The sequence below is a fragment of the Trachurus trachurus genome, assembly GCF_905171665.1.
Source record: "Trachurus trachurus genome assembly, chromosome: 24".
Classification (NCBI taxonomy): domain Eukaryota; kingdom Metazoa; phylum Chordata; class Actinopteri; order Carangiformes; family Carangidae; genus Trachurus; species Trachurus trachurus.
In genome coordinates, this window is record NC_139910.1 from 25577360 (window position 1) to 25601352 (window position 23993).

Here is a 23993-nt window from a genome sequence, read left to right on the forward strand (position 1 = left end):
AGCAAACCCTGAGGCGGCAATCTTTCCTGTCCTTTAGACGTGGCTCGTTTCGAACGCTGCTTCACGTCCCCTCCCCCTCTTTTACTCACATCAGTGCTCTTTGCTGTCCGTCAAAAGCCTTGTACGTGTGTGTGTCCCTCACAGAGTCAAGTATGCTATTGTGACGAGTTGTATTCTTGATTATCTGACCTCGGAATGTGTGTCTTTCAATGCACCTTGCAGTGGTGTCCATATGCATGTGCGTACCTTTGCATACTTCAAAATGAAAGGAAATCCCTATGTTTGTGTGAATGCTCATTTACATCTATAAAAGTTGTAGGTTTGAGTGCGTGTGTATTGTTCATACACACATTCAGAGGCCAAGCAGGTCACCAAACATTAAACCACCCCAGTGCAATAAGCAGCAGAGAGCAGTCTCATTAAGTCTGGCCTATGCTCAGCCTCCCCATTCCCCTTTTTTCTGTATCCAAACACTGGAAAAACAACAAGCTTTGTAACTTGTCAAAGGTCGCCACTTAAGGTTTTTTATGCCTGGAAATGAGTAGAGCTGGGAATTCCTCTGAGGAAATATTTTCACAAACCCAGAAGATGAAACAGAGAGAAACAGAGTACCTGTCTATGCGATGTGCTCTGTCAGCATCCTGTCAACAGAGCACAGCCAATTAGGACTGCAGCCAAATGGCTGGGTGAGCTTTCTGTTTCTCACTCCACTGATTCTGTGTCCAGCACACACACACATACACAAACACACACAGTAAATGAGGCCAACACACATTCAAGTGTACGATCAAGTGAAACGTATATGTGTGCCTCCATATACGCACACATTTGTGTGCACGTGCTTTTACAGTAAACAAAACACAACCTGCATCCAGACAGAGAGGGAGCCTGGATCTAAATTTTGAGGCAGCAGAATCACCCTGACTACCAAGTCACTCCAGTCTCTTATCCTGTGGCTGATGCCACTTGGCCATTTGACTACATTTCCATATTGAGCCTGCTCTGACCATGTGAGGCTGCGCCTGCGAGAGACGGATAAGGTGCATGTTTATCTGTTTGGGGAGATGAGGCTGAACTTGATACCCTCTCTATGTAAAATCATAGCAACAGTCCTGCCGCTGGCTGGGAAGCCCATCTACGCACATGAATACTGGAAAAGGACACGAACATACAACACAAAAACGTTGCCCCAGTGTCTCTCTGCTGAGCTACAGTCATTGCTGGGGCTACTTTGCATATCAGACCTGACATAATGAGGAGATACAGTACGGTGTCTAAGGACAGTGGGTGTGGAGGTGAAAGGTGATACTACCACCTCGTCTGGACAGCTAAATAACCCTGACACATATGGGCCAGCCGGCGTGTTGGGGCTGCTCACTTTCCAGCTATCAAGTCAAAAAGAGTTATAACTCCTGAAATCAATTTGCACTTTTAAAGGACAGGAACAGAGTCTCAGAGTGTGTTCAGGCCATAACTTTTAGGTTTTAGGTGAAGGAAAAGGTCAGTAACAAAGAGTTTCTAGGGCCAAGCACAAACATCTGTTCAAATGTCATGAATATCTACAGTCCAACGGGTTCTTCTTACCAAACATTTTGGAGTTCCTTCTTTTCATTACACAAACAATAGCTTATCACGCTCACTGAACGGTTTTAATTAGGAATGCAAATGATGGCCACATATTACAACCCATGTCCTATGAACACTGTCCCTCAAACAGGGCTCTAACAGCTTGGACATTCTCTGTCATGGATCTGCATTTTAAATTTGCATGTAGGCAAGTGGCACTCACCAGCTGCCAACCGGACTACTTGGGGAAAGTGCAAGAGGGTGCAGTGTCCTACACCAAATGACGAGGCTGCGCCAACTGTTCACTGAGCAGTGATCCGCCTTGTGCTGCAGGAGGTGCTGGAGACCTCCCATGAGGAAGTCTGGTCCAAGACACTGGCAAAGCCTGCTGCGCAACAAGCCCAGAGAACTGGCTGACAACAGCTCACGTCAATCATTTAAGCCTGAAAATGCGGGACCTCAACTGCGATGCTCACATGCAAATTACCTCAATAGATGTACTTGGCAAAGCTGCTGTAGTGCCGCTTGTTAAGTATACAGACAGCCAAGAGGGGTCCTTCCAAGATACCCTTACATAGCCAATGGCTGAGCCTTAGGGGATTTACCATCAACACTGTGCACAGAGGAGAGAAAGTGCTGCAGAGTGTACATCATGACAAACCTAGGATACTGAAGCACTGAAACTGACCCTTGCTGCACCTAAATGAACTTGTTATTATGCACTGCCTAAAGGGGACGGCTCTGTCTAAAGGCAGTGTCCCTCAAATCCCTTCCACTGAGTGTGTAGTCTGGGTGGTGCGAAAAGGCCACACAACTTATTCACCCTCTTAGCTGTTGTCAGAGCACTGCAATACTGTCATGATGGATAACAGCTTTAGAGGAGCCTGTCCAACGGGTAAAACTGGCAATTTTCACTAAGGGGCAGAGGAGTGTACCACAGAATACAGCCTCAGTCAAATTCAGCAGAGGGTGGTTAAAAATAAACTCTCTACAAACCCCACATGACAAGAGGAGATCAGTGATGCATACACCTTAATAGTAGAATGTGGCAGACAGGAAAGGGAGAACAGAACAGACTGGCGAGCTCTCTGGGTTTACTCCCACTCCCAACACCACTGCTGAAAGCCCAGCCATTTTGCCTTGTTGACAGAAATGGTGGACTGCAATAATGGGGTTTTTCTCCATCACTTCTGGGGGGAATCTTAGACCTCTTCATCTCAAGAACCAAGTCTTTGAGAATTTTAAGCATCGTGCCAGTCACGCCATTCACCTGTGACAACACCCAGCAGTGTTGTGGATTTAAGCTTGCATTAGCCGGGACACCACAGCACATCATAAGGCTGTTGCACAGTCCAAGAAGTTGACAGGTAGCTCTTCCTGTCAAACTCTTTGACAGCTAAAGACTGGGTAGGGAGTATGGCAGTCGAAGACTGCCTAACAGCAGTCTTCGAAACCAATCAACAATAGCTGTCATCCTTACTCTCAGGACCTTTTGGTCACCTAAAACCCAGTCAGGACGGATCGGACACCGAAGAGGACCTCACTATACCACTACTGCGGTGTGGCATGACAAGCAAGACTTGAAATACTTGAGACAACCACTTCATTTGGGAAAGTGAATCTCAAAAGCAAAAGCAAAGACCCTGACATTTTACACATGCCAATTTGTTCATTGAAATTGATAAAATAAGAAGATATTGTTAGATGTTCCTCACTTTCCCTTCATTCTTCTTGCAGGAGGTAGTCTTGGACACCATGGCAGAGGTCATGTGTCAGGGGTCAGGGATAACTCACAGATACCAAGATCCAGTGGTGTTGCTTCATTGAGTGGATGGATGTCATGTCACAGAATACCAGTCTTCCTGTTAGGGTGTGTAGTCTAGGAATCTGGTTGTGACATACTGGCATTCGCAAGGAAACAATGAAACAGCAAAAGGTCTTGTACTCACACAGGAGCAGAGAGCTCCTGCCACAAATGGCTCAGCAGTACGCCCCTTAGTGCAAATCAAGTTCCATCATGTGAGGACACTGGAAATAGTGAAACCATTGTTCGCACCTCATTGGAAAGAGCTTAACAATCAACAAATGGTGCTGGCAGAGGCATAGTTGGGAGTAACAACAAAATCGTCCTTCATGCCTTGGACAGACACTGAGGCTTTGTGTTTCACATTGGTTTAAAATGGTAACAAACAGCTTGTTGAGTATTTTGCAAACAACAATGTTTGATAAGACAGAACTTCTGTTAATGTAGAGTCAGTTTGGTTTTCTCTTTCCAGTTCACACACACCCTCCTAACTTTGACGGATGTGCCTGCTTTCCAAAAACATTATCAATGGTTAAGAATGTACCATTATCCGGTTGTGTTGACGTATTCAACTTGGATTTTGACTTGATTTTCACAAGACATTTGTTGCCTTGTGGTAAAAAGATGTTTATTTATGCTTAAGTTGAGCTTCTCACGTGGAACAACTATGCGAGGCATTTCTAAGTAGCGTGTATGAAAGCAATGGCCAAGTAAATCTCTAAAAGGTTGTTATGTGTGGTTGTTTTCCTGCGGGTTTGTCCCAGGTGAAACCATTTAGTCAGAGGAAACCGACCAACAACATGAGATGAATAAGCGGCTATACACTCTGAGTGCTAATGGTGGATTCTAGGCCACAGCCATTGACACACATAGAGGAGTTCATCTGGAGCACAGGTTGCAGGATCCAGCAGCACTGTCCATGTAGATCCATCTCTCCCATGTATATCTCTCTCCTCTCATCTAGCCTGATGATGGGCAGCCTGCCTAGTCCCTTTGATGTTAACTTATGGATATATGCATTTAACATTCTCTTACACAATCAGCAAAGGTACACGCCCACGCACAGCCCTGGCACACAGCACATGCATGCATGCACAAAGAGATCCACATACACAGCCTTCGCTCTCCTCCTGAAAATGCATAGAGATAACACACACTAACACACGCGCACATACATCACACAGAGGGGCCGGGATATAAGTAATTTAGCACAGTGTGACACTTTCACGGTCTAATTAGCCCCAGTGTTGCAGTAAACACGTCCCAATGACCCTCCAGTTCTGGTTACTCATTAAGTATAGATGGGGCTGAAGATGGCCAGCTCCTCTCATCCGTCAGGACCTGACTCATCACAGCAGAGCTACCCCCAGAACCCTCTAGAACCTCAAGACGAGCAGCACGCACAACCAGCGTCTTCACACATGCAGCTGGAAGACAAACAAGGGAAGCTCTTTGCTGTATAATGTGACGGCATGTAATGTCAATTCTCGGATCATATTTAGACGTGCAGTCATGTGCACAATCGCAGGAATGTGTGAAAGCAGATTTTAAGGAAGGCTCTGGAGAGATGCTGCACAGAGACGTGTACAGACAGACAGCCCTGTTGCTGCTGCTGCCTTTGACGCGGTGATGGGGATTTTCCTCCTTCTCTCTCTCTCTCTGTTGCAGTAGCAGATGTGGCCAGCAAGCTGTGATCAAACTGTGCCTTCATCCATCCTCTCTCTCTCTCCCTCCCTCTCTCATCAGCTGGAAGGCTTCAGTAGCAGGGTGCCCCAGATTTACAGACCACCTCCCTCCTCCCATCCAGTGCAGAGGCTGCTGGCTCCCCACTGTGGAGCTCTACTGACACCTTCTGGCCACAATGCAGTACTGCAATTATGAAGTGCAGGGAAATCCTGTTTAGTTGTTTCAATATATATATATAAATATATATATTCTAAGATATACATTTCTAAATAAACAAATGTGTTAATATACTGTGATTATTTAGGAGACTATGCCAAAGTGTATGTACCGTAACCACCAGTTTAGGTTATGCAGCTCAGCCTAGAGGACAAATTTAACTAATTAGCCTTTCAATTGATTTCTCCAAAATTCTGGAAATTCCCAATAAATCAATCAGAGGTTGCAGTGGTTCTGCATGAGTTGTCTGCACAGGCCTGAGGGAGGGCAGATGGACGGAGAGAGGGGGCATGAAAACAGTACATCAGTGCAGATCCTGAATCGATACCAGTACATGGCGTTAATCTAGCGAGTGGCCCTCTGGCAGAAATAAGTGACTGTGAGGTTGAACAGCACAGCAGACCAAAGAGCCATTATGAAATAGGACTGGCTCAGCATTTTTCTCCAAAATAAGCCATTCTTTTTTCTTTTTTTTTCTTTGTGACAGAAGAGTGTAGCCAGGGTTCAGCAAACCTCGGGGGGTGACTTTGGGTTGAGCGCTGTCAGGGACTTTCTGCCTTTGTACACTGGAGAATTATATAAGATTTTATCTGGGCTTTTTATGCTCGCTAGGGCAAATCCAATAGGATATTTAAGTTCAAGGAAAAACTTAAATATTTCTTCATCTAAAGCGCTTAAGTTAGAGAAAAGGAAATTAGCTTGACTCAAGCTGAGCAATAGAAGTTGATACTGTAATCACCTAAATGCACGGACACTTTTTAAAATAGAAGAGCAGGCAGGGAGCCTTTATAGTGAAGTACAACTCTACTGATGTGCAGGTTAGACTCTTCAAATGATACAAACAAAACCTTTAATCAGCTGTACATGCATTGGCACAATGTCACAGTTTTTGTTTCACTGGAACCATGAGGCATAAAAACAAGGTGTAAATAAACAAAAACAAAAGATCTACCAAGTGAACGCCACATTGGGCTTCAGAGACACTTTTTCTTTTATGGTACAGTGGTGCATGAAACTCTCTGTACAATACTTTTGGCAGGTAACACCTTGAAATATGTACGCAATGCTGAAAGTATAAAAGCAGCACAAAGACAACACAAAGCAAGATCCCCTTCACTCAACATAATTTACACTGGACGGATTGTACACATAAAAAAATCCCTTAATCTTGCTTTCTCTTTGTACTGTTGATACATCAATGTTGAGGAACAACTTTAATGACAGCAAAGAAGACGACAATGGGAGGAAAAGAGGAGGAAGTGACAACAGGAGGGAACAAAGACAAGAGGACAGAGAACAGTAGATGCTGTTGATCTTTCAGAGATGTAGCTAACATTTACACTGCAAAGCTTAATAAATGATCCTTTTAGCTATTCAATTCATGGCAGACACAACTTAGGTTGAATAATGACAAAAAACACAATTAATGATGGCACTATGAATTCTGTAATGAGCCCACCAACGAAAAAAAAAAAAATAGCACAGTTCAAGTCTGTGTTTTTTTGGATCCCGCATTAAAGGATAATTCTGGTAGATTTCAACCTGGCATGTTTCTCATCCACTGAGCTCACGCAAACGTAGTCACTTCTGTTGTACAGACTGAGGGAAGCAAGGACTTGAGCAAACCAACTGCATGTCAAGTTGATCTTCTTCTCGCCTTCCTTACAAATCAAATTTCATATTTGTGTCCAACAGCAAGGAGCCACCTGCAGCAGCCACTGAAGCTGACTGCACTGGGAGCCACGTCCTTGAGAAACATGCCACGTTGAAATATTTCCCTTTAAATGTTCATTCGTAGGCACTATCAGACACATGGCAACGGGACAGGAGACAGAGGGGAAGAATCACAGTGAGCTAAACACATAATACACCGTTTCTATGTACAGAGCATCTGCAGGCTTCTTTTCCAGCTGTTACGCTTTGCTTCGTGCGCGGCGTAGACTGGCCTCGGTTTGAACTTAAAATGTAGTGCTGGTAGAATTACACTAGAAACATGAACACATCCCTAGATCATTTAATACAAGAGGCTCCCCAAGTGGGGCTTCAACAAAACCCTGGGGTGCTCTTGAAGAATAGTTTTATTTCATTATGTCCCAATATAATCATCTGCTCAAAATTGATTAATCAGTCTCCATCTCCTTATTGACACTTGTGCATTTTTTTTCCTTTACTAAATCAAACATCCCTTGGGATCTTAATACAGATTTATTAGGCTTTGTGGAGCATGAAATTCAAGTCTAACGGCATCCTCACCTGCATCAGGGTTTCTCAATCACTCATTGACCCGCTTCAGTCCTCCTGGTGCTAACACAGTACAGAGTAAGGCTTCACTGCATTGATAGTTCACAACTTTTGTTTTTTTGTTTAAGTCAGCCGAGGCATTGTCTCGTCTCAGAAAGGCACGCGACTGAGCTTCACAGTTCACTACTGCTCCGGGTTTTCTCCCTTAGTTTCTTTTCTTCTTTTTTTTTTTTAGCAGCACTTTGCATTGATCTCCTTTCCAGAGAGAATGACACTTTGTGGCCTTGTCGATAATATCAACATACATATACATATTTACAGAGAAGACCGTCTTCTGGAGTTGATACTTGTTTGTTTCTGGACTGTGTCCTTTTTGTTATTCGTACAAAGAGCTAGTGATATAAGTGTGTGTTGTGTTGTGTGTGTGTGTGTGTGTGTGTGGTGAAAACCTTTTTAGGACGTTAGACTGTGTGTGCACTGTACATATGGCAAGCATGTAGAAAGATACAACATGGGACAGAGGCAGAAGATGTGTTTGTACTGTGTGTGTGTGTGTGTGTGTGTGTGTGTGTGTGTGTGTGATTGTGTGTCAGCGTGGTTTGATGTTTTATGAGTGCTTGATAGTGTATTTGCCTTTCTGCAGCTGGGAGATGTAGAGCTTCGACTTGGTGCCGTCCAGCCGTTTGAACCACACCTCGTCGTTGTTGATTGTGGTGATGATCGCACTGCGGGAGACACACAAACAGAACAATGTCAAACCACAACGCCTGCAATCAGAGGCCAGGGTTTGAACGTGAAGTTGCTGAGAGACAGGTTGATGGTCGCTCCATGCTGTGATTTCAAAATATACAGGTGCATCTCAATAAATTAGAATATCATTGAAAAGTTGATTTATGTCAGTAATTCAATTCAAAAAGTGTAACAAATACATTATATAGATCCATTACACACAGAATGAAACATTTTGTGTCTTTATTTCTTTTACTTGTAATGGTTATTATGGCTTACATTTAATGATGACCTAAAATTCAGTATCTCAAAAAATGTAAATATTACAAAAGAGCAATTAAAAAAAAATTTACATGGAAATGTTGGCTTTCTGAAAATCATATCCATAAATATGCACTCAATACTTGGTATGGGCTATTTGACTTACTGGAAATTGACTTTTCCCTGATATTCTAATTCATTGAGATGCACCTGTATTTATACTAGATCATTTTACAAACATGTCAACAGGACAACTGACTTTCACTTGTGCTCCATATGATGATGATCAGACTGACTATTAATGCTTTTAGTCATGAGCAGAAGTCAGATTTATGAATGAAGCGTCTACATAACAGCAATTCATAAACCCACACGCAACAGTAATGAGGTGAGAGATGGAATCTAACACTAAATGTGTGATCAGAGCATTTGTGTGTCATTTTACATAATTATTAGTTCATTTACATAATGCCTCTGTGGTTATATTATCATAGCGAAAGTCTCTTTATATAATCATATTGACTAAAACTCTTTCTCCTGCCGCTGGATGATGATGAACAATGACACATGAACTATAAACGATGACAACGGTGCGTAACGAGCACATGTCCTGACGGCTGCTCTGGCCTTGATGGAGACCTCCTTTGATCTGATAGAACTGGTGTATTCAGCTCAGTGTCTCTGTCCATTTGCAGCTAAATATGAGAGTGGGGATAGGAAATTCATGCTGGTTTGCCCGGTTCAGTGTGATGTTATTTCCCTGGGCTGAAGCTACACATTTACACCAGTGACAAAGTGAAGGAGGAAACACGGAGCCTCTGCATTCATTTAAAGGGATGCGCCAACAGTCCATGACAAGCAGATAGACACCATCCTTTCGACTGTGCGTGCAGTAACGAGGGAGAGCCCGTATCGCCCGTAATTAGCTTAGCTCAAACGCTGGAAGTGCGTAGTGTTAGCCTGCTTCCACCTAAAGTCATCAGAGAAACTCTTCAGCAACTCTAAACAGAAACCGGCGGGCCGATCTTCGTCTCAGAGCTGACAAAACTCTCCGGTAAGGCATCTTGAGCGGTCAAATGCCGGTAACGGGACCAGATCGGTCAAAACGGAGGGTTCAAGCAAAGACAGACAGTTTATTTTGGTTCAAGCTAGCTACATCGAGGGAAGGTTAGCTTCCTATTTCAAAGTAAAAGCACAAATTCTATCATCATGGTTTTCTGTATGTAAAGGGCAACGGGTGTTTTATTTTGTGAAAGTAACCGGAAGTGCGTTGGTCACAACGGCTAGCTTGAGCAGTGCCGAATTTGTCCAAACAAAATTGTAAACAGCTGGTATATAGACAAATTAACGACACACTGCTGATCTAAACGGCTACTTTCTTGTCTAAAAATGTTTGAAATGTCGATAAAGTGATATATTTACAGAGTTTAGAGCTAAAATGAAATCAGCTTCTGACTGCTGATTTCGGCTCGGGTAGGAGGCAAGCTAACCCCACCTATACACTTCCAGCGTTTGAGCTAAGCTAATTAGCGGTGCGCCAGGCAAGACATGAAAAAAATGTTGGCATATCCCTTTAAGTACTTTTCCAGTAAACTGTGTATTCCAGCGACGTCGTGTGTGTCGGGAAACATTTTACAGTTTGCCCTCGGACTGACTGACTGACTGACTGGTATTCTGTGTGGACTCCAGTATCACTGCCAGTATCTAACCCATTCATAACGGCCACCTGTTGCATTTGTTTTGTCACTCAGTGGTGTGGAGGCGGGGCCGTGCCGTGAAAAAAAAAAAAAACTGACATCAATGCATTCCACCTCTATTCAGAGAAGCATCCTGTGCTGACAAACACACAGGGCTGGACACACAAAGAGCAGAATGTGGACTCACAATCACTCACGCTCCCATTGTCCTTGTACAAATCCATCCATGATCATTTCCATTACAAAATAAATCCACTGTGTGGCCACACTGCCTCTCAGTCAGTCCCAGTGAGTCAGAAACATATATTTGCAGATGCCATTTGGCTTCATAAATCTCCATAAAAAGAAAAATCTATTCTCCAATAAACACACACCTCGTCGGGTACTCGTCCTTCCGGTTGATGCAGATGGCCTGTCCCCTGCAGTACCACTGGTTGTCATAGAAGAGTCGACCGTCCTCGGAGCGCGCCACATGGTGGTGTCTGTCAGGTTTTACTGCAGGGACTGGAGGAGGAAGAAAAAGAGAAAGAACAAAAAGGGGGTGAGAGAGAGGTGAGCAGACAGAGAAATACAGTGACTAAGGAAAGTGTGAGGTTAAAAGAAATACGATATAAAATATTAAGGAGGAGGACGAAGGCAACATTTGTCCCCTTATCAATGAACTTGAGCACTTTTGGCAGAAAGTATTGAATGAGCTCCTCCTGTGGAACTGTGGGTCGATGGCTGCACTCAGCCAGGTATCGACAGTAACTCGAGGACGAGGGGAAACTCTTACCATCCACCTTCACCCTGTGTGGCCCCAGTGATGCCATCGCCTGCAAGTGGAAAGAAGCACACAAATCACAACTTAACAACAACATAGTTGCATAAACCAGAGGGGCGACTACGTCCATTATAACGCTAATACCTTTCTTATGGCAGTCCAGTCTTCAAGGATATCCAGATCTTGCAGCATGTAAACAATATAAGGCCGTAATGGAGAGGTTAAGGAGAACACAGAGGAAGGGCAGGAAACATCTCTGTTAACAGCGCGACACCGAAGCCCTGCAGCAGGACGTGGCTGCAGTTGACTGATGGGAGGAACGAGGACAAGGACAGGAGCAGAGGAAAAAAAGGATATCAGAAACAACAACGGGCTTCTTCTTCTTGACAGGGCAGAACGGGTCCTTTTTCTTGTTTTTCCTTGAGTGCAATCCATCATTCCACAACTCTGGAAAACAGAGAACAGATTAAAGCAAAGGGGAAAAATGTGCTTTTTGTCTCACTTCCTGCAGTTGGATATTGGCTTCATTATGTCAATCTGTTTTATAAGATAGGAAGCATAAACTTGAAGTGTTGTCATTTAACACATACTCTCAATCAAATTAGATATTTGGTTACTTATTCTTTTTTGACTAATTGTAACCAGGTTTATTATCACTTGTTCTATATGATTTATCCATAGGCAGTTTGTACTTTACTTATTTTACTTTACAAAACAAAATATTTAATACTTTTGATTACTCTGTGGAAAAAAGTGGATAGAAGGATCTGGGCTCTGCATGTCTAACAGTAGCTGCGTTTACATGCAGTGTTTTCTTTAATCTGATTAAAAACAATCGTATTAAATTAATCCATTTCCTGTTTCCTATTTCCTGCAATCGTCAATTTGCGACTCCGGCGCAGAATGAATAATCCACTCTATCAACCGAATCCACTCTATTCAGCCGTTTATATGCGGCATCAAGCTGATCATCAATCAGCGTAGACGATCTCATTCAATCTGATCAGAAATTTAATCAGAACTGGGTGAATCTGATCCACTAAGGTGTTTATATGAGACATTTTGAATCTGCCTGACCTATTTATCTGATTATAAATAGGATTTTTGGACCCATGTAAATGCAGCTAGTCGTCTGCTGAAGTTAGTACCTGAGGTAATGTCAATACTATGTCTGTCTTCTTCCAGTCTTCTGATCTTCTCCTCCAGTTCACTCTGCACAGTGTCAAACAGCAGCAGCTTCTCACTCTGGAGGACACAGAGAGGTCAAGACACACAGAAGGTCATCACACCGGCACATCTCTACAAGTCGTTGAACTGAATCCATTTCATTAGTCACATGCTGCAGCAGAAACACACACTTCTAAAACTACTGTGTATTTCCTACTTTGTTTAGACAAATGTCTATTTTAAGTTTCCACCTCACATAAGCCCTGACTCAAATGTTGGCCTCTCACCTCCCAGTGCTGGCAGGCCGCCTGGATCTCACACTCATACTTGTTCTTCACCGACTCCAAACACAGCTCTCTGTAGATCCCTGCAACAAACACGAGATGTAAGGCAACCAACAGGAAAAATGGGAAATGTCAAATCCCATCCTTCTATGACCTGCTAAGGCCAGGCACGGGGAGTGATCCCTGAAAGAATTCAACGTCAGCACAGACTGAAAGACTTGGACTCACCAGCCACTTTGGTCCTGATCTGCATGTTCTCCTGCAGGTTGGCTAAAGGCTCCAGGTACTCCTGGGCACAGCCGGCCATCACCTCCTGCAGCTTGATGTCCACCTGGCTCAGACGCTCCTTGTACAACCTGAGCAGAGGAAAAAAATAAGTACAGTAGTGACAAAGCAAATCAATTCACAACCTAGAGCCGAGGCTGAAACGTGACCATTATTGCGGCCGTGCTGAGAGTCTGACATCTGTGGTGAATTAGCTTTCAAGAGTTGTGCAATTGTCTTTAAAGCAAACAAACCACATACAGTGGTCATAGACTGGAACATAATGAAACTCAGCTGGAGGGATAACGCATTACTCACTGGTCTGGGCACAACAGCAGCATCATGGCTAAGAACAAGCTGCTGTGATGTGGCGGGGGGGGGGGGGGGGGGGGGGTCATACACTTATTTAGGATTTTTCATACACACTGGCCAAGTTAAAAAAAAAACATTTTAAAACAGGATGTTGCTTCGAAAAGTCGGCCAATTAAACACCAAATGACTGAACAGATCCAGACGAAAAATAAAGCAGCCAGAGCAGCAGAAGCCAGGACACAGTTACCTCCTGCTTTTACACCTGTCAACCTGCACAACTGACCATCACTGTGGAAAATATTAGGGTGAAGCATCTGACCCTGGGTAAAAGATGAAGACCAGTGTGACATCAGCGCATCTCTCCAGACTGTCCCTAAATGGAAACATTTTGCCCCTTAAATTTGTAATTTTTTCATCTACAACCAGTAAATGTGCAGGTTTTTTTCTTTTCTTTCACTAAAAGAATCTGGAATCTGTCATTACAGGTGGCAAACCACTGACCAACGTGTGTGAGGATCATGAACAAAAAGGAAATGTGAATATTGGCTTTGCAAGTCAACCCCTAACTCTTCTGCTTGCGCTCCTAAAATGTTAAGTTGGGGGCCACTGTGCTCCTTAGTCTGGAGCCCTGCAGTGTCTGGTCTGTTTCACTCTGACTGTCATTGTCCATGTTGACAACAGATTTGAGGACATAATGGTGACAACAAGGATTACATGTGAAGAGCGCCCATGTGGGGTGATGACAGTGTCTCTCTGAGGTCCTGAAACCTGTTGATTCAGGACAGGATGGAGACGACGAGTGGAAGGAGGGAAACTTACTGCTCCTTCAGGTCAGTGAACTGCTTCTCCAGGGTGGTCATCTCGTCCAGACACTCCATCCTCCTCCTCTCACAGTCCTCATCGTCCATCTCTGTTGCACAGGGAGACATGACAGGTTTGGTATCACCTCCATATGAATGGCTTCTCTAATCTAACCAACCACCCTGTGCCTCATACTGCACCACCACCACCTCCCTGTTAACACTGTCAGCTGAGTATTAACAGCTATGGTAAATCGTGTGTGGTGTTCAGTGATGGGAATAACAGCACTACTTTTTTCAGTAAGGAGTGATCAAAAAAGTTACTATTTCCCCAGTTATAACGTCGTTACCTTTACTGACAATAAGATGCGCTGTTACTTGGCTGTTGTATGTTATATACACAATTTTTCCAGTCCATAGTAGGACAACTCAGTTTATCTGGAACTAACCAACTGACTCAGTATTCCTCCGCAAAGGCAGGAAACGGGAGGTTAGGGGATTCAGGGGGGCCAGTCAAAGTAATTTGACATATTTGAGCATTTTATATGAAAAAACAAAACAAAAAACACAATAGTTACTTTCCCTGGTACTTAGTTACTTTTATAACGTAGTAATTCAGATACTAAATCAGTTACTCTGTGGGGAAAGTAACATGTCCAACACTGGTGGTGTGTTTAACCCATGTCTGACAGAGGAGTGTGTTCAATAAAAACCCCTGAGTTCATGTTTCAGGCCTGTTTTTCCTACCCGAGGTGTCTCCATCTTCAGACACGGAGGAGCTAACGGTGTCCTCCTCGTCTGTGCTGCTGCCGTCCTGCTCGGGAAAATCCACCTCCATTTCTTCGTGGTTACTGTCTTTCTTCTCCCGGGAGTGGACCGGCATGGCGGCGGCGGACAGATGAAGCGGTGTTACCGTGGTGACAGGGCTGCTCGTCTTATTTTAACCCCCGAACAATAAAAAGAAAAGACAAATGTAGCTCAGACAGCTAACCGGTTAGCTAGCCCGCATCTAGACAGCTGGAAAATGCAAACATGGCCACCGCCGACCAATGAGAGGAGGCCTTACTAGAATCATCCAATCAGATGTCAGTATGCGTAACGACGCAGCGTGGAAGGACTTCAGGGATTTGTAGTTCGTAAACCTTGATCTGGAGCACCTGAGGCGACCTACATGTGCAGTACTGTGCAGGTATCGTATTTGTTGGTTTTGGACTTGTTTTTGAGGTTGACCTGAGCTAATCATTTCAAGTATTATATCCACAGAAAGTAATGGGAAGTGTTCCTCCCTATAAATAAAGAAATAGAAAAATGCACAAATCTGACAGCTGAATTTGTCTTATAAAGCATCAGCAAATTATCTAAATTATGATTTGAAGTTGTGACTAAGAAATTCTATTAAGGTTGATATAGTGACACTGTTTTGTGTTCTCTTTGCTTTTTGTGCAACTAAGACCACATAGGCTGCAGTAACAATATTGAGGACAGAATATTTTGGCAAGCCTTTATGTCCCTCTGGTTTGCATTTAGTTTTGTAGTAACAATAATGATATTGTGATAAATGTTTTTGCAGTTATAGGTAAAACTGCTAGTCTACAAGTTTATGAACAGGAAATCTGTCAGTTCCTTAGGATGTTCATTGCATGCTACCATCATATTCAGACAGGAAACAGGCAGAGATGTTGTCAGTGATGGCACCTTGCACTAATGCAGTCCTCATTTAAAAGGTGCTAGACAGCCCACAGCTGAGGCATTTTCCAGCCTGACTGTCCTTTCACTCACCTGAGCTGCAGTGTTGGACAGACTGGAGAGTCAGTGGATATAGAGCCTTGTGTATAAGCCTGATGGACAGCTGTGTGTAGGTGTGTTTGTGTGTGTGTTCATCTACAGAATAAGTAGATGTTTCACTGGAAAAATCCCTGCAGCAGTCTGAAAACCAAAATAGTGTCAACAGTGTTGATCATCATACACCTTTTACACCACTGACATAGAAGACCTGCAGCCCCAGCATCTGCAACTCATGCTGTAGCCACAGGGGGGCGATAAAGACCTCTGCTGAGCTGATTAACATAGCTCCCAATTTCTTCTATTTTAGTCCATTCATGAAGAGTGTGTGGACTGAGTGTGACATTCATGAAGAGTGTACTGCAACTGGAATAATTCATAATATGATCAATGCAAATAATATAAACTTTAGAATGATGAAAGGAACATGGTTTAAATTTAGATGACAATAGGAAATGACTTACAGGAAACCAGCACTTGCTATATTATGACATATAATGTAGCCTATTACAGTATATTGCTCTATTTGAGTTACATATAAAGAAATGAACTTAAACCAATATGTTTCATCAACAGGTTTTGTTTTACATAGCATAACAGATTAGACTGAGGGCCTGCTCCAATCTGACAAAATGCAAAAATGCACATGAGAATATTAAAGTGAAAGATTTGTGCTCAGTTGATTTTGCGGTTTGTCTCGTAGTCTCACTATTTCCGTGGTGTGTAGCACACTGCCAGTCACATCCATTCTCACACTGCTATATGTGTGTCAGGAAATTTTGCTGCTCTAATTTGTATTTTGGGTGCGCTGCAGTGGTGCTAGCAGAAAATCTGAGTTGTCTCTGTGGTTTATTTCATAAGACTGAACTTTTTTCTCTCTCAGATAGTCCAGGGAAGAAACTGCTGACACAATGGGCAATCAATAAAGTTGCAAACGAAAGAATGAACCGGGGGCTCAGGAATGAGAAGAAATCCAAACAGAGAGCCACAGTTTATGGAACTTTTTTCTACAGTATGTGATTACTCAAGGCTGTATGAAAACTGTGTCCTTGCACACTGGAAAAATATTCTGTGGCTTGTTCTAAGTGTTTTGCATGAGTGCTGCTGTGATAACAGTGTGTAATCGGTGTAAATCTATGACCTCAAACCTTACACAGGCTACATGTCAAACCCTATTTTCTTCTGATATTATTTTAGCTTTGCAATAATACAGTTTCATGTTGTTTCATTCTATTGTGACCTGATTGCGAGTTCAAAGAGCTATGTAGATATCTTTTGCTACAAAGCCAATGGTCAGATTGTCGTAGATAAACAGATGGAGATACAGGTGGAGGCTTGTCTTCATTGAAAAGTGACTATGAAGTTGACGTCGTTTTTTGATGCTTTTATCTTGTCTTCTTTGAACTCCTGCAGATATCTCTATTGATACTTCACACACAAAAATCACTCTTACATCTCCAACTTGTTCAATATGAAGCAGTAAGTATTTGAGTTGGAGCCAAGCAATGCGTCTGTAAATCCCCGACATTAGCATTCCTCCCCTCTAAGATCATATAAAAGTTTAATGATCATGTTTAAACCCATTTAACTTATGCATTAAAGAGCCCATGGTTCTGCATGTGCACAGTTTGAGATCTTCAAGTCTCTAAGGCTCATTAAAAAATGATCAATTTTAGTTCTATACCACATATTAGTGCTTTAAAGGGATAGTTCAACATTTTGGCAAATTGGCCCATTGTCATAATCCCTATAGATTTAGAAGTAGGTTTGTTACCTTTAATTGTCAGGGCAAGCTATTTTTAGAACGGCGGAGCAGAGGCGCGAGCTGCTCAGAGCTACGCTAGAGGCTAATGGGATTTCTTGGTTTCCCTCATCAAACTCATGAAATACACAATCCAACAACTCCAAAACGTTCTCATGGACAAGTTGTGATTTGCACATTCACCACCAACCAAGAAATCCCATTAGCCTCCGTAGCGTAGCTCTGAGCAGCTCACGGCTCTGCTCCGCCCTTCTAAAAATAGCTTGCACCAGCAATTAAAGGTAACGAACCTACTCCAAAGTATGTCATAATAGCTATAGCAATTTGCCAAAATGTTGAACTAAGGTTAGCTTGAGAGAAAATGCACTTTCCTCCCTTTCCTCTTGAGATTTAGGTGAGAGGACTTATACCACTCTTATGCACAGCCAACCGTATGTGAAGAATTAGCTTAGAAGTAAAGCAGAAGTAAGCGATCCGGTGGTTTTGGATAACTTCCTGTCAGCGGATGGAGTTAGCAGTCCCCGCCCTTGTCCCTACATCACCACATGCACGCGCATCGTCCTCAGTCTGCAACTGCCCCCTTGGCTGCACACACTAGGACCGCCCCTTTATGCCGTTCTCTCTCCTCATTGGATAAAGGTTGTAGGATACAAGGAAAGTTTTCTCCTCGGCTTACAGCAGAGCAGAGTGACTGACAGACCCGTGTTTCAGACCAAACACTCTATGTAAGTGATTGCTGTCAGAATATATAACTATTTAAGACTTATATTAACACAAACATTCCGCTTACTTCTGCTTTAACAGACTCCAACAGCCTGGATCACTCCAAAGGTGTCCACCAGCACTTCCAAAGCTGCTAATACTAAGCTACTAATACTTGTTTGTGTAAAAAACCCATTTAAAAAATGACAACTTCTGGGGGCTGTTGTGCTGGGGTTTTGCCAGGTACTATCCTGTACCATTTCAGGTGATGCCCTGGCAGTGCTGATGGCATTAAGAAAAACCCAACCATCTCTTTTACATGTTTCTTTTCTTTTGGGCAAAGTCAGGTTGGGTATTTTCCCCCGCTGCCAGCCTTGATGTTAAACTATGCTAAGCTTATCGATGACTATATAGCTCCATGACAACATCGCTCTTTTCACCTCAATGTAAATGATTTAAAACACAAATATCTTGAAACATCTGCAAATAAAACCAAACATATCAAAACATGATTTTTTTTAATTGGCTGTATTGAGCATTACCGTAGATGTGGTTTTTGTGTTGTAAGACAAATAACTGTGAACTTTAATATCGACACAATTATCTTGACAGATTCCTGGTGGCAGTAGGGTAGTAGGACAGCAGATCATATTGCATACATTAATCCCTCTGTGAGCTTGTGTGTGTGTGTTTGTGTAACACCGTGGGAATGACTGGGGAGGGAAATAAAGGTATTACCCCTTCTCCGAATAACACCCACATTTCCCCGAATAAATGTGCATTTGCATTCAGCGCGAAACCGAGTCAACAAAGGGGAGGATCTCAGAGTTTTTCACCTCACTTTGAAAGTTTCAATCACTGGGTTTCTGATGTCTTCAGGCACTTTTTCAGAAGCTACTGCACAAGAAAGATGTCGAAACCCTTCAAACCAACAAAATCTCATGACCATCATATGCTACTGTGACTCTGAGGGAAAAAAATTGTTCTATTTTTACAGGTATGAAGACCTGTTTTTTTTTTTTTTTTTTTTTTTTCTTATTCTAGGAAACATACACGGTTAATGACCTTCCTTGCTCTTTTTACTCACTGAATGAGCTCAATGGGCAGGGTCATGAGAGTCAAAATTATGCACACTATCTACAATTATGTATATGATATTATTAAATACATGTCATGGTACACAGTGATTAGATAATGTTTGATGATAATCAGTCAGTTTCATCTCATTAAGCTTGGCTGTGGTGAAGTCCCTCTGACAAAAAAAGAAAACAGCCTGACTCATATCATTTAACAGAGCCTCCCATTATATAATACCAGCCATGGAAAACAGGAAGGTATGAAGCTGTCATAGTAAAGTGTTGTATACATCGAGCCACACATTTTGAAAACATGATGGGGGTGTAGTTTGTGTACAGTGGGTGTAGATCTTGCTGTGTCACTGAGCCCACAGAAGAAATGAGTGAGTGTATAGGTTGACTGGCAGTGTGAGTGTCCACTGAGTGATTACTGTAACAGTGAAATAGTAGCTGCTGAAGCAGGAGGAAAGTTGTCACGAATGACATGCATACATCTGGGAAGCTGACCCTATTTTTAAGACAGCTGAGCTAGGTGGAGTTCAATGATACAATAGTGACATAACAGAGATTAAATCATATGGTTGTGTAACTCGCAGAGTGACGTGTTGATAGACAACAAAAACATTCACAGCTACTTATTTTTATATGTATATTTTAAATACATTTTTGGTCGAGTATTTAAGGAAATTCTGGGGTGCACTTGTTCAAGATACTGAGTTACTACTGTAGCTAATGTCTGCCACTGTCATGTTTATATTCATTTATCTTAATAATAATAATATTAAACTTTATTTATACAGCACCTTTCAAAACAATTGTTACAAGGTGCTGTACAACAAAATAACAACAATAAAAATGACAACTAGAAAATAAAATAAAATAAAATCAAATCAGGAAAGGCTTTCCGATAAACTGAGTTTTAAGGAGTGATTTAAAACACAACACTGAAGAAGCTGACCTAATGTCCTTCGGTAGATCATTCCAGAGCCTTGGGGCCCGAACTGAGAATGCTTTTCCAGAGCAGAAGTGTACACAGATAAAAGGTCAGTGATGTATGTAGGACTAAAACCGTTGAGTGCTTTGGATCTTCAAATCAATCCTAAAACGTACTGAAAGCCAGTGCAGGGAAGCTAAAACAGGCGTAATATGCTCACGTTTCTTAGTTCTGGTTAAAAGCCTGGCAGCAGAATTCTGCACCGACTGGAGTCTGTCCAAGGATTTTTGATTAAGACAGGTAAAAAGACTGTTACAATAATCCAGTTGTGAAGAAATAAAAGCATGTAAAATAGTTTCTGTGTCTTTAAAAGATAAAAAGGATCGAATCTTAGAAATATTTCTAAGATGATAAAAGCAAGACTGAACAAGTTTGGTCGTGTGCTGTTCAAAGCTTAAAGCAGAAGTGAGTGGTCCGGTCGTTTTCGCTAATGCTGCGTTCCAGGCAGGCTTTTGAAATCGTAAATTACAGCTTCAAGTCACAACTTACGACTTACGAGTTTCCTTGAACGCACCATAACAGTCCTCGTCGCTACGTCACCACATTCACGGCGTTCCTTGGCTGCACACACAGCCCTGCATGCCGTTCTCTCTCCTCATTGGATAAAAACTGTAGGATACGATAAATGTTTTCTCTTCGGCTCAGAGCAGAGCAGAGTGACTGAGAGACCCGTGTTTCAGTCCAAACACTCTATGTAAGTGATTGCTGTCGGAAGATATAACTATTTAAGACTTATATTAACACAAATATATCACTTACTTCTGCTTTAATGAGTGCAAGCACGGCTACCTACTAACTTGACTGTGTTAAAAGTTTTTTTTTTATGTATGGAAAATGTACACATTTGTGTATCTGTATGTGTGCAGATTTTAAACAAGTGATAAGGCGCTTTTAAAAAAAATGTGGACAGAGCCATGCTGCTCCTCCTTGATTATCTGAAGCTGAGCTAATGTCTCCTCCTGGCTCTATAGCTCCATATTTAGCATTTAACAGACGACAGACGCCTTATCTAACTTATCATCTCTTGGCATGAAAGTGAATCAGCATATTCCGCAAAATGTCAAACTATTCCTTTAAGTGCAAATAGTATGATGCTCTCCAGAAATTACAAGTGTTTCAGTTTCACAAATTAGCCATGATGTAATTTCACTATTTATTTGAGTATCTCAGTATTTATTTGACTTTTCCCCCCATCTTTTTCCCCCCAGCTTCTCCATCAACATCTTACTAAGCTGTTGGAGAAAAGAAAAGACACAACAAAACTACAACCTTGGGCACTCTTACATAAGACATTTGGTGCGATTTTTGTGTACTGTAAGGCATGGGGAAGTAATGAATAGCATTATGAAATGTACTTTTTGAATATTATAGATTGATAGGTGCTATTTATACAATAGTTCTGAGTAATGACCTAGATTTTACATACAGTATAATGTTTTAAAGGGCAGGTTACTGTAGCCAACATGCACATTTCCTGAAGAACCTATAGGGTCTATGTAATAAACAATCTAAAAAATTCTGCACAACAGCCCTGGAATAAACCCTGACTTCAAGAGAGTTTCAGTTCTTCTTCGACTTTTGAGTGAGGCTGTAGTCTGTGGTGCTTTTGAATTGAACTGAATTGGATTAGTCCCCCTCCCCTTTATTGCAGAATTTATTGCGGTGCTGTTGTATTAGACAATACATTACAAAGGCATTAGTTTTTATTTGTTGTACCCAATAAACTGGTAACTATGTACAGCTGGGCAGCACATTTATTTGACTGTAAAAGAATGCAGGGTGAGGTCGGTGTTAGGTGGTCATATCTTGAGATCAGCACCTCAGAGTCACTGACAGGGTGTGATGCCCCCTGCGGCACTTCAGCTACTGACTTAGCTCAGTGGAGTTTTACCAACACGCAGACAGAGGGCAACGTACGCCGCTTGACGCTGCACTGTCGTCAGCGCACTCTCAGTGGTTGGTTACCAAAGCAACCGCAAGTAAACACACAGGCAAGTGGAGACAAGAGCAACTTGCACAGCTTGGCAGAAAAAATTCTCAAATATGTAAAGTGGAAGTCCCAGTATTTCTCATGTGGGGGTGAATATCTGACCATATATAGACACAAACACACAATCTGAGGGAGAAAAAAAAATAACACAGGACTACTAGAACAGTTTGTCCCCAGATGTCTCATTGTGATACTGGACAGACATTAAAGTATGTGAGGAATCCAGCACAGACACAGGAGCTGGCCGGCGCCTGCATGACGTTGGTACGTGAGAGATACAGTAGGCTGCAAGATTGTGACATCACACAGCCCTGCTGGGTGTGTGTATATGTGTGTGTGTGTGTGTTTGTATAGTGTAATCGACTGAGTATTGCCCCACAGAGGTGTGAACGCTCCACTGCTCTTGGATACTGTTGCTATGTTTTCACCAAGCCCACCTTTCACAGCGTAAACAGAAAGGATCCTGGGAATTTTATCTTAAATGTCAGGGGAACACAGGCAGGTAGCTGTGTCACGCACCTTTGCCACCATAAGACGGAGGAATTTCCTTTCCAAGGTTTGCACCAAAGCAATAAATGAAAAAAAAAAAAGAGATAAGAAGGAAAGCCATAACACTGGTGTTAAAGAGAAATTGAAAACGATCTAAACTCCAACCTAATGTCAGAGTAAAGTTGTTCAGGTCAGGATGACCTAACACTGTGTTTTCCAGGATCAAACCTGGCTTGCGCAGTTCTTTTCTTTTTCTTTCTTTTTTTTTTTTACACCTCTAGTGTTGTGCTTAAGTGTGGGCAGTACTGGACGGGTAAGTCCAGAACATCCTCTTGTGGAGCACAACAGTGATGCTTTCATCAGGGAGTCTCCATGAGGAAACTTCAGAATCTTCCCCCTTTTCCTCTGCAGCGTTTCAGCTGCGTACATTCACTTTGTAGAGTCACAAATTACAGAAACACAAGTGTGGAAATACTACCGCCTCCTCCTGACTGCCCCACTGAAGTGTGGACTTTTGTCATTATTACACCACATGCACTGTTTTCACATCCATTTATTTAATGCTTTCATAAGGCCATATTTGGCATCTCTGGTCATTATAATGAAAAATTAGGTCTATGTATATTTTTATGAGACAGAATACATATCGTCACATACAAAACTTTGCATATATTTAAATGTTCTTCACCCCAAAGGCTCAAACTGATAAAATCAAATTCTGCAAATTCCCTCAGAAATGAACCAATTCCGATTAAGACATCATTTTACTTCAATAAAATAACTTTCTTATACTTTGTGGTATTTACATTTGTAGTTGACTGGGCCTAATGTTGAGGAAAAGCAAAAAATTATGAATGTTTTCTGCATGTAAAATTACATTTATCTCACAACCACAGACTCCACAGGAGTTACATGATAAGACAGTGTGGTTAACGGTGTAGGTGTTGGTTCATTTTCAGCGTAAATTTTGATTTCAGACTTTGGAAACTTGGATGTGTGTCTTGTTGAAACTCATTTGAATTTGGCCAATTAGGGCCAATGGAAAATATGCAATGCTACTTTGGTTAGCCACTTAAAAAAAGCATAATTTCCCCAGTGCAGAAGGGAATTCTTCAAGACTCAGTCATGGGCTGTCTCTCTCATTCATGACCATCATGTCTCATTCACTGAAATATATATATAATGTCCCCTAACTACATCACAGGTAACAATAGGTGTCTATAATAGGAAATTACAAGTTCTCATTCTGAGTGTCTTTGGGGGGGATTTTTCTCACAAAAGCACGGCTGCGTGTGATTTCCCTTGCTTTTTTTCTAAGATAAGTCAAGTGGAAATCCCCAGCTAGGCTCCACCCACTGAGCGCACATAACCCAGTGCGCCTCCCTCACAGCTCCACTCTGTCCCTAAC

The 23993-nt window shown here is 42.2% G+C and overlaps 1 protein-coding gene across 1 annotated transcript; it reads right to left on the reverse strand.

Annotated features, from left to right (window-relative positions):
* Positions 1-8076: 8076 nt before the first annotated feature.
* LOC311007387 (breast cancer metastasis-suppressor 1-like protein-A) lies at positions 8077-14814 on the reverse strand. The gene is made up of 10 exons (XM_084000538.1): positions 14538-14814; positions 13810-13900; positions 12643-12770; positions 12418-12497; positions 12112-12208; positions 11321-11410; positions 11108-11172; positions 10976-11015; positions 10575-10704; positions 8077-8238 (listed from the first exon to the last, which is right to left on the reverse strand). The coding sequence occupies exons 1-10, from the start codon at positions 14671-14673 to the stop codon at positions 8121-8123; spliced, it is 975 nt and encodes a 324-aa protein (XP_083856664.1). The 5' UTR covers positions 14674-14814; the 3' UTR covers positions 8077-8120.
* Positions 14815-23993: the final 9179 nt, after the last annotated feature.

Excerpts from the sequence above, each read along its gene's own strand:
- LOC311007387 (XM_084000538.1), bottom strand. The coding sequence starts at position 14,673 with ATGCCGGTCCACTCCCGGGAGAAGAAAGACAGTAACCACGAAGAAATG. Across the intron at positions 12,771-13,809 it reads TTCACTGACCTGAAGGAGCA|GTTGTACAAGGAGCGTCTGA; the intron begins GTAAGTTTCCCT and ends TCCTCTGCTCAG. Across the intron at positions 12,209-12,417 it reads CGGCCTGCCAGCACTGGGAG|AGTGAGAAGCTGCTGCTGTT; the intron begins GTGAGAGGCCAA and ends TGTGTCCTCCAG.